The sequence below is a fragment of the Dermacentor andersoni genome, chromosome 8 (genome assembly GCF_023375885.2).
Source record: "Dermacentor andersoni chromosome 8, qqDerAnde1_hic_scaffold, whole genome shotgun sequence".
Taxonomy (NCBI): Eukaryota; Metazoa; Arthropoda; class Arachnida; order Ixodida; family Ixodidae; genus Dermacentor; species Dermacentor andersoni.
This window is the reverse complement of record NC_092821.1, coordinates 151,713,144-151,728,086: the sequence shown is the minus strand read 5'-3', so window position 1 is coordinate 151,728,086 and position 14,943 is coordinate 151,713,144. Positions and strand designations below refer to the sequence as shown.

The 14,943-nt window shown below is 48.5% G+C and overlaps 1 protein-coding gene across 2 annotated transcripts in view; it reads right to left on the bottom strand.

The window, feature by feature from the left end:
- LOC126525502 (cerebellar degeneration-related protein 2-like) overlaps window positions 1-14,943 on the bottom strand; it is a 135,839-nt gene that overhangs the window by 104,261 nt on the left and 16,635 nt on the right. Inside the window, exon 2 of one of the 2 annotated variants that reach the window (XM_055067715.2) lies at window positions 9,296-9,400. The exons of the other annotated variant lie outside the window; for it this stretch is intronic. Coding sequence (XP_054923690.1) covers window positions 9,296-9,400 — 105 coding nt within the window. The remainder of the gene's footprint in view (window positions 1-9,295; window positions 9,401-14,943) is intronic. 2 annotated transcript variants of the gene reach the window in all.

Below are 14,943 nucleotides of genomic sequence, written 5' to 3'. Positions count from 1 at the left end.
ATGTACAGTGCTCACGGAATGAAACGCGACAGCGAGTGTTTGGTAGAACCCTGCACATGTGCAGAGAACTCGAGAGTACCATGTCATGTCGCTAGGAATCTGGTCACCAAAGGTGACTCGGATTCCGCTCTAAGTGTACGCACCGAAATTACGTCGATGTGACACGAACTGCGGCCGGTGGAAACGAAAGTATGGGCATTAGTTAGCCATAAATTGACGCGTTTCATTCCGTGAGCACTGTACATTGGGAACAGAAAGTTAATCAAAGTGATTTGTTAGGCATTCACGAAATTTTTCGCGGTCAGTACAGGTAACGAAGTTGTCAGGGAGCGCATTCCAATAAACGATTGCATCAGGAAAGAAGGAAGTGGTCATGGCAGATGAGCGACCGGGTAAACGTGCTATGGCAGAGCTGCGACTTATGCGAGAGGAAGCTCGCAATGGGGGGCCAGCATAGCAGCACCTGGAACGATACGTGGATCAGCACGGTGTGCCGAGCGCTGTCGTGCCCCCTCGGAAGAAAATAGCTCCGCTCCATGCCTGGCTCGGCTGCAACGTGAAAGTGGCGAGGCATTGGCGTTGGTCGCCGCCAACTGCGAGCGGCCTTTTCCGCGTGAAGCGTGCGCAGTGAATGCAGTGCACAGCGGCATCGAGGAAGATGGCAAATGCATGGAGCAGAATAGTAACGCTTGGGAACGCCGTGCACTAAATTCAGTAATTAAAAGGTTCGTTAATTATTTTCATTTAATTACCGATAGTTCTGTTATGAAAAACGGTCCTCCTGGTGCGGTACGTCACTGCCGACAGAATACAATCGGTTGAGTCCTCGTGTATTCTACATTTTAAGATCTTGGCTAACGTTAGCTGGGACAGCCTGCATGTGTTTCGGACAGAATGGGCAAACAGAATTCGCGTCCAGATGCGGGCACCGTATAACTGAATAGGTGCCGTAATAGGTGTTCCCTGCCCACCGGCAAAGCCGAGGCCGTAGGCGTCGTAATTCCACTCGCTAAAGCAACGACAAGCATCCGGTATACAGAAGCGCGAGGACAGTCACCGGCACCTCCCGTTCGATCGAAGGCCGCGGTTCGTTGCGATATCGTCCCCGTGCGGCTGATTTAATTGTGCTCGCCGGCGAGTCCCGCCGATCGTCTCCGACCGAAATGGAAGACGTGCGTGTCCGCCCCCCGAGGCGTCGCCTGGATGCATAAATGCACGGGCGGCGACGGCCTCAACAGCCACGCCGTGTGACCGACCCCTGCTGAGAAGCGGGCCACCGCGGGGCGAAGATGCAAAGCGCCGGTGCGTCGTTTACCCCCGCGGGTGGGTGCAGTGCGAAACGGCGCGTGCACACACAACGTACGCTGGACGACGACGTGCCGTGCGGCGTGTACGTGCGCCTCTTCTGTACACGTCGTCGTCGTCGTCGCACGCGGTGCTGTTCTCACACGCCGCTGGGATCGCCGCTTACCGCAGCACGTTGTCAACGCAGCAGAGACGGCGAGGACACCCACGGAAAACGTGGAGCACAGGAGCTGGTCGCAGAGGATAGGCTTGGGGAACAGCTGTAGGACAACGCAAATTAGTCTAGTAGAGTGCACCGTAAGGCCCTTTGGCACGCCAATATAACAACCCCCCCCCCAAAAAAAAAACAAAAACGTGAGAAGGAAAAACGAACAAGGCCGTCTTCTTTGTCCTCGCCTTAGTTGCGCTGGTTTCTACGTTAATGGCGCTAAACAGGGGCAAATAAGACTCCACACACGTATATACCGGAGGTCCCACGTAATTTGAGCCGCAATACTAAAATATGCAAATGCCACGCAGCAGGACATGTAGAACCAAGGTAATGTTGTTTGCCGACGCTTGGAGATACTCAGATTATCTTTTGCGTTGCACCTGATTACATATTAGTCTTTCAGTAATCAACTTATCAATACTATAATTACATGAAAAGTGTCAACGAGAAAATTGTAAAGCGACATGAGGATCCTGACTGGAACCTTACCATTATCGTTGAAAAGGACGGTGTACAATCAGTTAATTTTACTCGTGCTGACATATGAGACAGAGACTTCGAGACTGACAAAGAAGCTTGAGAACAAGTTAAGGACCGCGCAAAGAGCGATGGAACGAAGAATGCTAGGCATAACGTTGAGAGACAGAAAGAGAGCAGTTTGGATCAGAGAGCAAACGGGTATGGACGATGTTCTAACTGACATTAATAGAAAAAAAATGGAGTTGGGCAGGTCATGTAATGCGCAGGTTAGATAACCGGTGGACGGTTAGGGTTGCAGAATGGGTACCAAGAGAGGTGAAGCGCAGTAGAGGACGGCAGAAGACTAGGTGGGGCGATGAAATTAGGAAATTATTAGGAAATTAGACGCCAGTTGGAATCGGCTGGCAAAGGACAGGGGTATTTGGTGATCACAGGGAGAGGCCTTAACTTCCGTCCTGCAGTGGACATAAAATGGGATTATTATTATTATTATTATTATTATTATTATTATTATTATTATTATTATTAGAAACTCCGTATACAGCATTCTGTAGCTCAATACGTGCTACATAAAAGTGTTTTTTCGAGCGTGAAAGAAGCCCGCGAATACACGAAAATTGCCGCGCGACTGGCCGCTCGACGAACTTTGCGTGTATTCGCGGGCTTCTCTCATGCTTGGAAAAACAAGCTTACGTAGCAAGTATTGAGCAACAGAAAGCTGTATCGGGAGTTTCCCATATTGCTTTACAATTTTCTCGTTGACACTTTTCATGTAATTATAGTATTTGAGAAGCTGAGTAATGAGTTAAAAGTAATTACGTAATTAGGTGGAATGCAAAAAATAATCTGAGTATCTACAAGCGACGGAGAACAACATCACGTTGGTTCTGCCCAGATACATAGCATTTGCATATCTTTAAGGTTTGGCTGAGTTACATTGGACAGCCTATGTAACCACGGCCTCGTAGAAAAATGGGCACTCTCATCAGTCAGGCCTTTCGAAAAGTAAATGAGACCTATTAAAAAGAAATCGCATAAAGAGCTTCTACACAGCTGCCTCCAGAATGTATCGGGAGGTATTTTGCAAGGTCCTCAACTAGACATCAACAGCCACACAACCTTCGATGGAAATAGCAAAACGATGTTTGCTTTTACCCAACAAAGCTTTCTGATTTCGTAAAGCCCTTCTGTGCACGACATTACGAGACGAGGGTCCCAAGGACTGCACTGGTACCCTCGCGGTGCAGCCAGCTCTTTTCAATGACTGAGTCTTGCTGTGAAAGACGCGGCCAAATTCCGCCATGGTGGCGTTTCGAGCGAATCAGAGAGGCCGTAACAGCCATGTGCCCAGCGCCGACATGTCAGTGAGACGGCAAATTTTCGAAGTCTAGGCCCGAACAAACGCGGTCCATGACGTCACGGCAAGCTGGTGCGGGAACTTGCCGGCGGTGTCGCCAACCGTCCTGGCGAATCCTCCTCGCACGGAAGGTTGCAGGGCTTTCGATACAGTGTCCCTTTAAGAACAATACGCGTACGTTACGATACTCGTTTCGCTGTTATTCTTATGCGCTTTGTATTTGCCTTGTCATTGTGAAGAAGTCGTATGCGCGGGCCGAGACGTGCACTCCGTGCTGCTGGCCCGCTGCACCGCTCTCCGCACCGTCTTTGTGAATTGTTTTCTGGCCTCCGTGAGAAAGTTAAAGTAAATTAGCACACACGCTGCACCACCGCCTCGGCGACTGCAACGCGCACTTCGGCGCTCCGATTCGGTATAACATGCACGTACGGCCGCCTTCCAGGCCCACGGTTTCAAGGACTGAAATACAGACGGTGTTTATTACGGCTACGTTTACTTTTTTTCCCCCGCAATATGCGCGCTGGTTATTTTCCAGTCTATTTTTATCGCGATTCGACCTGGTAAATATACACGCAGCCACGTGCTTTACAGGCCGAGAGTTATCTCCGGCGATGTGTCTGGGAGTCTTAAGGAATGCACAAACGGCAAAATACGAGGCCCCGAACACGGCATGACGCGTTTCCGACGTTTGGCAAACACGCAGGGCCCGGCAACGCCATGCAAGAGAGGTGGCAGGGAAAGGCGCCGCGCGGAAAGAAAAAATAGCATCGCCTCATACGGTCTGCCCCACTTTCGTAGATTTTCTAACAAAGGTCTGCAGTGCAGGATAACGAAGACTTGACGTATAACTTAGAAAGGTGATGGTTTGGGTTAGTTGCTTTTCCATGAAACTGTGTGGTGCAGCGCGAAGCGAGACAGGGGACACCCCTGTCGCCTGTCCTGTTTGGCGCTGCACCACACAGTCTCATTACCACGTAAAGCACGACACCGAAATCGGTTTACTAAATTCAATAAGAACGGCAAAGGTCGTCACCAAAGCTCCTCGTAAACTCGTACACAGCTCTGTTCTCTACACTGGACGCGACGGACAATCATGTCAGGATTCTGGTCAGTGGCCTCAAGAGAGACCGGATTGCCCAACAGACAGTACGTGCGTGACAATACTGTGCGACACAGTCTGTAAAAATGCGCGATGCCGTGACAACTGCAAACACCTGTGGGAGCACTTTGCTCATCTTATATGTAGCTAGTGCCTTTTCCCGCCTTTCCTTTTTTTTTTATTGGTCATATTGTCTAACGTCTGCATGTTTCCTTTATACTGCAATTGACGAAAGACACGCGACACCAGGGTGTCTACTAAGTTGACATTTTCAAATTCCGTAAGTTTTCCAGGTTTTCCCTGAGTGCCTTTGCAATATCTCCTGGGTGACACAGAACCTTTTTTTATGTCAAGACGGGCTGACACCATGTCGCCTAACGCTGTAACTCTCAAGTAAGCATGCTAAAAATAAAAAAAAACACGACTTAATCCAGTTTGAATAGTAAGGAGTAGTAGCGGTTATTTTATTCGAAAAGAAAACAGAAGGGAGGGGTTAGTAAAATGCACAGCGAATAAGATATCTACGACGAAAATGGTAAAGCCCATTGCAAATCGACTCGAACATGTTCAAGTAGGAATAAAAAGAGATGCATACAGAAGCAACTGTTTTCGAATATAAGCTATTTCTATCAACTGATAGCAAGTTCATTGGTATATGTGGCTCGAACAATGCCACAAGTGAGATTCTCAAGAGCTGGAAAGTCAACCTCAACTGTCCTGACATATTCTCAGCCTGTGCACAACGCCTCAGTGTTGCGTTTCACTGCTTTAAAAAGTTTATTTTGGTTTGGAAGAAAGACACCTGCATCTCGGCATCAGCCACCACTTCGTTTTTTGAGCTCAAGCTCCTTCAAAGCGGCGGCGGCACACTTCCTTTCCCGTTCATTCATCGATGCGTAAGTCCTTTGTGTTCTAGTCCTCCTTCCGCCGCGCGTTCGCCCCACGGACCATTTGAAGCATCCTCTTAGTCAGTTGCACAGTCACTGTCCGATTTTTCGGAATCCCTAGGGGCCGCGAAAACGTCCAAAAAATCGGGCAGTTCGAAAAAATGAATGCACGTCTTTTACTGCCCTTAAGGGCTCAAATCCCCACAGGCACGTGCGAAAAAGCCCTCTGGAGGCCTTCCAGTACACTTATTAGGTATATCGGTGCTCGTACTGTGACAGCAGACGGCGGGTGCACGGGTGTATAAGTAAGGAATACATACTGTGTCCCGTGACAATTGCCCCTTCCAACACTTGTTAAGCTTCACCGCAACGATTCGCGTATGCTTCATGGCGTAACACTGCTGTACTGAGGCGAAGCTAACTTTCGAAAACCGGCATAATGTTATGCATTGTGCTTTCCGAGCTTCGAACTCATTGACAAGAATTACGAAGGCTGAATCGGCGCCATTGCTAACAGCGACGAATTGATAACAGTAGCGAACGTCGAAGTGGCTAGGCCTAGCGTTGCCGTGGTCGTGGCTACGGCTGCCAGCGGATCTGCGCGCGAGAGCGCCGGCTGGATGCGGCGAGATAATCAAGTTGGTGGTTTTGATTAATGCCGTTTCGGACCTGTGGTCACGGAAAAAAGTCCGGAAAGTCAGACGGTGAAAGGTTCTTGCGTCCGAAATTTCATAGGTTCTTATACATTTACTCTATGGGGCTCGCGAAGCCGTCCGAATTGTCGGGCATGTCCCAAAAGTCGGGCGTCAGGACAATTGGTCGTTGACTGTACACATGCAACTCCTCCAGCCGACGACACGGCGTCACAATCGATTCGTTACGATTCCTCTCTTTTACTTAAGCCAGCATTAGCGCGACTTTCGTTCCTTTTCAGTAAAATTACAGCTAATTTTCCCTGATAGAAGCACAAATTCCCTGAGTTTTTCCTGAGTGTTTTCAGACTATTCAAAATCCTCGAGAATTTCCGGTTTTCCCGGTTGGTAGACACGCTGGGCCGCCCGCACATGCCAACTGCACATGCACGCATATCAACATTGTGGACGCAGGAGCAAGCCAGACTGCTGGCGCCACCTGGAAAGTGGGGCGCCAGCTAAACCGGAGATGCCCGTGGCGTTGCGTAATTGTACCGCGCCACGTTTAAAACAATGTGGAAGCACCAGACATGGCAGGACGCGAAAGCGGTATCTTCAGGCAGACGACTGTAGGGTCATCAAGTACTTCAGCAGGTCATGCACTGTTACAGCAGAAAGAGTAAAGGAAGCTGGTATATGCTAGTCGGCAACTTCTGTAAGGAGGTCGTGCAACTGAAAATAAGAAAAAAACGAAGAAGAAACAACAAGAACGGTGCGAGACAAAGCCGTTTTATCAGTACATCAAAAGCCCGGTATCGTCTTTCCGATATCATCTACAGCGGAGAAGGCCGCAGACCTATATATAACGTGACTCGCACCTACATCACGAACGCCACTGTTCAAGGGTATATTACTGTACTATGCGCTAGAGCGTTGTCAAACGTCTTCGCGTCGTGCAGAAAAAAATGTAAGTTTTTTAAGATATTTTATGACTATGTTTCCAGCTAGACTGAAACAGACGACGCGTCAGGTAATTAATACTCGTTTACTACACATCTAACAATATGTTTTTGCGAGACGTCTCCTTAAAAGCGGCTTCAATTAATTATACAAAGATACTACACGGGTTCCCTGAAACGACGTCTTGCCAATAACACAATACATCTTTGTTTCTTCCTTCCCAATATTTCATTACCTGTTCCTACCAACCAATTTCCCGCTCCTGGTAAAAAATGGGAAAGTACCATCGGACACAAAAGCCAACGCGAAAAAAGCACTCAAGAGAAACATTACTGCCTCGAGATTACCGTATTTCAGTTACAGTTGCCAGCCGCCACGACTGTCCGTGTTCGGAGTTCACCGGGACGCACCCTGCGCCATCTGTTATAAGCGGAAATCGACAAATTTTCCCGTCTGGGTGTCGAGGTCGTCAAAGCAAACAACTGACCTCATAAAGAACGACAAAACAGCGCTCATACTTTGTTCTACAGGTGAGAGACAAGAGACTAAGCGAAGTCTAATTTCTCATTTTACCATTTACTTCTTGCGGTCGAGACGGAGTGTAACAGGGGCGAATGGGATCGAAGCGGGCAACCTTGGGCACTTCCACGTTTTTACGCAGTCACTGTAATCGGCGGAAACCTGCGACGACGGGAGAGCTAGGATCGCGTCAGTCAGCCAGAAAAATTTACCGACGATTACGATACTCCCTAATGCGACATTTGAGCTCAGCTCTATGCGTTTTTTTTTTTTTTCATTTCACGATATATTAGAGACTTTTGCGTGTCCGCTATTCCTGCAAACCGGGCGGTTTGGGCGGATTACCGGATGGTCGGGGGCGTAAACGTGAGCGGCCGGAGCGGTGCAGCCGTCTGGTGTTGTAGAGCTCAATTAGACAAACACAGAGCTAAAATTGCAGTAGCCTACTTTGTTCTGCTTCGCTGCTGGTGCAAATTTTCGGCAGCGGCGTTATTGTGTTCACAATTACGCCGCTATCGAGAACTTACACCCCAGCTAAGAAGAATATAGCAATTGGCGGTGTTTAGATGGGTGAGCTTTGCACCACCAGCTGGCGCCACCAATCTGGCCGCTCACGTTCACGCCCGCGACCATCCGCCCCAGTTTGCAGGAATAGCGGACACGCTAAAAGTCTCTATTGAGGCATCGCACGGATCACCGTACCGGTTGGCAGAGCCGCGACGCGATATATCATTCCCACAGTTGCCCCACTTCCCGGCAACTGTAGCTTGCGTTCGCTACATAGCGTTCGGTATGCGGTATGCGGCAACATAGCGTTCGCTTTCGGCGAACGCTATGTGCGAAGGCGAGCTTTCTGGTTCTTTCGCCGCCGCTGCCGCGGATGCGCGGACGTGAGCGCCATCTGGTGGTGTTTCAAGGTGGATTCCTCTTTTCCTCCTCATGCTTCCGCTGCAGCCTCCGCTTCCGCTTTCCTCGTCACGCTCTTTTCGCTCTCCCCGTCATCCTTCGCTGTGCTCGTTCGCTCTGTTACGCCGAGGTACGACGCCGAGGCACGCCGACGCTCAACGCAGGAACGGGCGCCAAAGAGCTGCGCTCTAAAAGGGAATCAAAGAGTTTCTTTTATTGTCCGGCACTGATCGCCTTCCACGCTACGACGGGAGCTTACCGAAAGGTTCATCAGTGCACAGTAGGCGAGCCCACCTCCCATCTCAGATCACACAGCCGGCTTGATCCCGTTACTGATTGGCTAACAAGAGATCCATAGGCTGCGTGCTGCCGCGGTTCTTGAGTGTTTTCCAATTCCGGCCAACGTAGTAGACAGTCTATAAGTTGACAGACGAGAAGACAGCTCCGAGCCCTGTAGCACTGCAACGCACCTAGAACGGTCCGATAGACGTCGCTGCGAAATGAAGCCATTTCGCGTCGACAAGAAAAAGCTCATATTATCACTGTATATATTTTAACATTGCGTGTGCGAGCCTATGCGAAACACAACGTAGCTTACATTAAGCACATCAGAAAGGGCGGCTATTTTTTTTTCTTTGAGCAGACGACCTTCCCGTCGAGTTTTCAAGCCTTCTGCTCAGCCGCCATCTTGTTTGGACCGCAAAGTAGCCTGCCTCGCTTTTGTCGTCGATGCTGCCTTCGCGGAGCTGTCTATATATATAGCGAGCATTGGAACACATGCCGATAAAGCGCACACATCAGAACGAAGACGATCGCTGTGATTCGATATTTCGCGTACGCAAACGCGCCGAAAACGAGCCCACAGCGACATAAAGAGGCTGCTCGGACGTTCTTCCGAGACGCACGACGCGCACCCGGTCGCCATGCACGCGTCCGCACCTGTCTCGGCGCACGGGGACCGGCGCGCGGCCAGAACACGGAGCCAGAGCGCCGACGGAATGCACTCGCCGGACGCATCTTCGGAGTCCGCACAACTCTCGTACCCTGCGACGCCGAGCAGAGCAACAGCGGTGGTTGGGCACGATGCGTACAACACGGGCGAAGCTAACTTGCGTCTCAGTTCGCGCGCACTATAACTTGCATCGTAATTCAACACAGCTTCTTGGAACTACCACATCACGCGATTACGATTAGTTAATAAATTGAAGCGTCCGTTCAACACCAAGTTGCAATTTTTTTTATCTTTGACCCACTTGTGCCGACTATTCTTGTTTTTTTATTGTGTTGTATTGCGTACTTCTCAGTGATTTTCTTATTGCTCATAGGTGAACGAAACGCCACTGTACCGTCGTTCACCCGTATGTAATGCCTACAAAAGCCCTTAATAGGTTTATGAAATAAATGAATAAATAAATAAATAATCGCGAACACCTAAAAATACATTTTATTACCACTATACTGTTACTACCTATAGCTTCTCAGCATTGCAAAAAGCACTCGTCTTTTGTTTTCCGTTATGTTTATCGTAACCTTTTCAATTATTTATCTACATGATCTCATTTTCAAGTATAATTACACCAATTACACCTAATAGTAATTAGGCGCCTGTCGAGTTCTTATATTACGAATTGCTGTTACCGCTCCAAAATTTATCTCCAGCGCTGTGAACCAGTCAAGCTGCTCTAAAAAGAACTTTTATTTCACAATCCTTCAGTCTTCATTTCGATAGAATAAAAATAAAGTTTGATTTGAGTTTGATTTGATTACTTTCTTTTACGCAGACTCCTTTTATGGCTAGGTCTCTCTAAGAGTTAAGAAAAATCTGGCGGGAGACTAGCTATAGGTGGCCAAACACACTAGATTTTTCGCGCAAAAACAACAAAAAAACAAGACTGGTGTGAGTACACAAACACAGGACACCGAGCGCAAACAAATAATTGTTTATTTTTCAGAAACACGAGAAAATTATGCGACATATAGTCTATAGACTTACTGATGTCCAGCAACATCCCGTCAAACATCGCAGATCTGACCATGCCACTTATACACCCCAAGCTTGGCATTCTACAAATGACGTTCTGAATCTAAAGTTCCACTGTGGTCGTATTATTGCCCAATAACGCACACAATTTAGACGAAAATTGAGCCCGGTAGTGTCACCTTCCGATGATGTCTCAATCAACGTACGCGGAGTTCATGTTTTGCTCTCACTGCACTCACCGGCTGTTTTCCACATATCCGCTTGGCGTAACTATACATCGAAGCTTCGTTTTATTATTTCATTCGCCGTCGTAAAGAATCAAGCTAGACTGCAGAACGCTTCCGACACACAGTGGGCGAATTATTAAAAACGTTTCGCCACCAGCTCTGTTTCTCGCGACTAGTATCGGTGAGACACTGTGGCGATACGAGTAGGTCAGGTCGAAACCCCCAACGCAACGTGTGGTCAACGCGGCGTGAATCACGAAAACGCAGAAATGTAGAATTGGGAGCCGCGCACGGCGGCGGAGGCGCGACTCGCGAATCGCATGGAACGCACATTTGCGGACCGTGGCAATATGGCGAGCCGTCTGCTCGTTAATCAAGCGTAGAAAGAGCACACGTACGGTTGAGCCATGCATGATGATCAATCTTGCCACCGCACTTGAAGGCAATCCTTACGAGAACCAGTCACGACATTTACTCGTATTTAAACAGAAAGCTTATAGGACGCAACAATAGGCCAAGAGAAACGCAACGGAACCTCTACAGCAAGTGCTTTTTTTTTTTTTTTTAAGGAAATCTCCAAGACCACTGTCTTTTGTCCAGTGGCATGGGCCGCATAGTCAGTTTGCAGTTTCCCTGTGTCTTGAGAGGACGGCAGCCTTAAGCATCAGAAGGGATGAGAAGGCAAGCAAGAAGAAGAAGAAGAAGGAGGAGGAGGAGGAGGAGGAAAAGCTAACGACCAAACAAGCCCTCCCTGTTCTCGAGGGCACAAACAGCGCGGTCGCGTCAAACAGTCCAGAAATGCACGCGTCGAAGTGTGCTATGCAGTGACGTTCGAGTCATGAGCGTACCAAACAGCAGCAGCGGCGGCATCCGATTCGAACCTTGACCGGGCGCCCGCAGCACGTCCGCCTTCCCGTCCCGCCTCCCAAAGGAGCACGCGCGACCCGACGCGACGAGCGGGTTACCGTCAAAACTCTCGGCGAAGTTTTCCAGCGCATTAGGCTCGAATCGCTGCGTCCAACGCGCACCCGCGAGTCCACCAGCGCACGACTCCCGTGGGAAAGGCCTGTCGCGCCGGATGAGCGACACGAAGCGGACGAGGCCATTAGATGCGCGATTTGCAATCCCCCCCCCCCCCCCCCCCCCCACCACAGAGCGTACGAGCATGTACGTGCGGCGGCGTTTGCGTGCATCCCGCGGGGTGGATTGAGGTGCGCGGCTTCACTTGCTTTCGTAAAGGCTGCGAGCGCGAAGTTCCCCTCAAGGTCCAGCCACTCGGCTGACAAGAAAGCGTCGCCGTGTTTCACGCTGCGGTCTAGTCGGCTGTGTGTGTAGACTCCGGCACGAGGGAGGACAGGCCGACCAGACAAAAAGGGTTTCGGAGGCCCGCGCGCATACACACGGCGAAACCGTCGCGGCGACGAAACGAGCCGTTGCGACGCGCTTGCAACGACGCGCACGTGAGCCGCAGGCAATGTGGCATCTGCAGGCAGCGTATACATACACACGGCTGAAACAAAAGAATCACCACTCGCACCTCCACTTCCCTTGCTTTCCGCGCAAAAAAAAATAAAGCTGCGCGTTCGAATCGAACTGCCAGGCAGGGTTGATCGGGATGGGCACCGGGAGCAAACGTCACGTATACGTGTGCGAGAATGTGGAACGGATAGCCTGAAATTCCCAAGAGAAACAGAACAAATACTAAGGAAGAGAAAACGGGGCTGGTTGCGATAAACGGAGGAACACATATATGGCGATAAATTGAGGAAATTAGCATGCGAGCACAAGACTCGCGCGCCGTTGGCAAAAGACGTAATAATTGGGCGACTTCGGGAGACCCTCCAGATACACACAGCATAGAAATGAGTAAACCGGTCCTTACCGTCGGGAAAGATGACGCTTACACTCATTTCGAAGACGAGAAGTGCGAAAATCTTTCCGGTGACGACAACCACGAAATACCGGTTACAAGCGTACGTTCAATACACACACTTGCAGCACAATACAGCAGCAAAACACCCCACCACAGCCATGCTCCGCTTTCGTAATGCACGCCGACTACTTTCCAGATAAAATCCGCGTGTCGGAGCCAAGCGCTAACGACACGCCTTTAGCTCGTTCCTTTAGGCGTTAACCAGTGCTCGAGAAGGTGTCAAAAAGCAAACGCCTAGCCAAACGGCAAAATAACGATAACAACAATAATAACTAATCAAGGTGACGGGAAAGGACAACTGCGCACGAAAAAGGCTGGGGCTGGTCACACGATTGCGGCTGATGTCAGGATCCGATACGATCAGACCTTCGTGCATCTGTAAACGAAAGGCCACCTAGCGGCGTTCCCTTGCACTCGGTCCACTCACACCGACCGATGCCCGACATGCGAGTAATCTCAACAGCACACGGAAGGCCGCCGATTGCGATCAAAAGCTGTCGGCTACAATCGCGACTGAACAGCTGCAGTGACCTCGTAAGCCGTTCGACTACTTGGCTCGCTGAAATCGGGAAGCGCAACAAACCTGCCAACATTTCAAAAAAATATATATATATATATATATATATATATATATATATATATATATATAGTGTGTGTGCGTGCGTGCGTGTGTGTGTGTGTGTGTGTGTGTGTGTGTGTGTGTGTGTGTGTGTGTGTGTGTGTGTGTGTGTGCGTGCGTGTGCGTGTGTGTGTGTGTGTGTGAAATGCGCTGATACGTTGTCTGATTAGTCAAGGTCTTGAGTGCTGATTAAAGATTCGCAGGCTTTAATTCCTCTGTAGGGACACTGTCAACAGCCATTCTGCGCTATACCAGGTCTCTTATTTTTATTTTTTCTTAGCTGCACCATTTCTTTTCTTTCTTTCAAATATTTCCCGTGGTAAATAGCACAATTCCAACCCCTGAGCTAAATTACTCGATCGGGCGGTCAGTACTTCTACGAAAAATCAAAACGCGTAATTGAATAATAAACAAAATTAGGCCCGTTAACGTCTTATTATTAACTTTACGGCACATACTTCAATTTACGAATTGTATCCGGTGAGTTCGCACGGCCTATCCCCTTGGAACAACTTCTCAGGACGACACCAGTTTCGATACAGTAACTTTCAAAGTGTCCGGCGAATGCATTGGCGTTCCACTTGCCTTTGTATTTCAGTGCGTAAAACAGCGTTTTCTTTACAAAGCGGCACAGCGCACTTTTACCGCAAGTTTGACGGCGCATGTGTCGAAACAGGTGCCAATCTCACAATCCGTTCCAAATGGATACGCCTTGCAAATAAACTCACTAGCTACAATTCGTGGATCGAAATATGCGCCCTAAGATAATCAATTAAGAAGCTAATCAGTGTAATTATGTTACTTATTTAATTAAGCATTTCGATTTCTCGGAGAAGTAATGGCCACCTCATCGAGTAGTTTAGCTCAAGGGTTAAAATTGTGCTGTCAGCCACAGGCAATTTTTAAAAAATTGTTCAGCTAAAGAAATACACCCTATAAAGTCGAACCTACAATGATCTGCACCACAAATGAGTGTGAATAATGGGAGAAGCTGTTATCCACACCAGAGTATAGCACGAACTAACTAAGGCAACAAATAGCTGCAATCGTTTAATGCTCACAAACATTAAATGCCTATGGAGTGTATTTATGAAATATTCACGTAACGATGGCCTAAATTTAGGTTGCCAATGAACCGGGTTACCATTTTTAAGCTTTACGAGATTTTTGTCTCCCTTCTCTTTCTTCCCCTTCTCCCATCCCCCAGCGTGGGGTAGCCAACCAGACTATTGACTGGTTAAAATCCCTGCCTTCATGTATTCCTCTCTCTCTCTCTCTCTCTACGAGATTTTGAAATATCACCTGTGGCAAATAGCATAATTCTAGTCCTTGAGGTGGATTATTCGAAGAGGCGGACATTACTTGCACAAGAAATGGAAACACATATTTGACAAATGAACAAAAATTCCCTAATTAACTTCTTAAGTATTTATAGCAAATGCTGCAATTTACGAATTGTAGCCGTTGAGCCTGCACGGCATATCTGCCACAGGTGATTCTGAAAAATTGTAAAACAGAAAAATGCTCACTCCGTATATTGGTTCTATAAGTTGATGTCTCCTGCTGCGCGGGTAGTTCCGCATAATCGACGACTCCAATAAATCGGCCCATCAAAGCTCGGAGGGATTCGTTCGGAATAAATTTTACTCTAAATAGACGGAAACTAAAAATCGTAAAATTATTACTGTCAATAGGACAATCGTAAGCAAGCTAAAAAAAACACGCAGAAACTCCACTGGAGTTGTCAAAGTATGCGTAAGGATTGTGCCACTTATCTCCACGCAGCCTGGTGTTGTTATCAATCTTATCAAACTTAATCGGACCGGT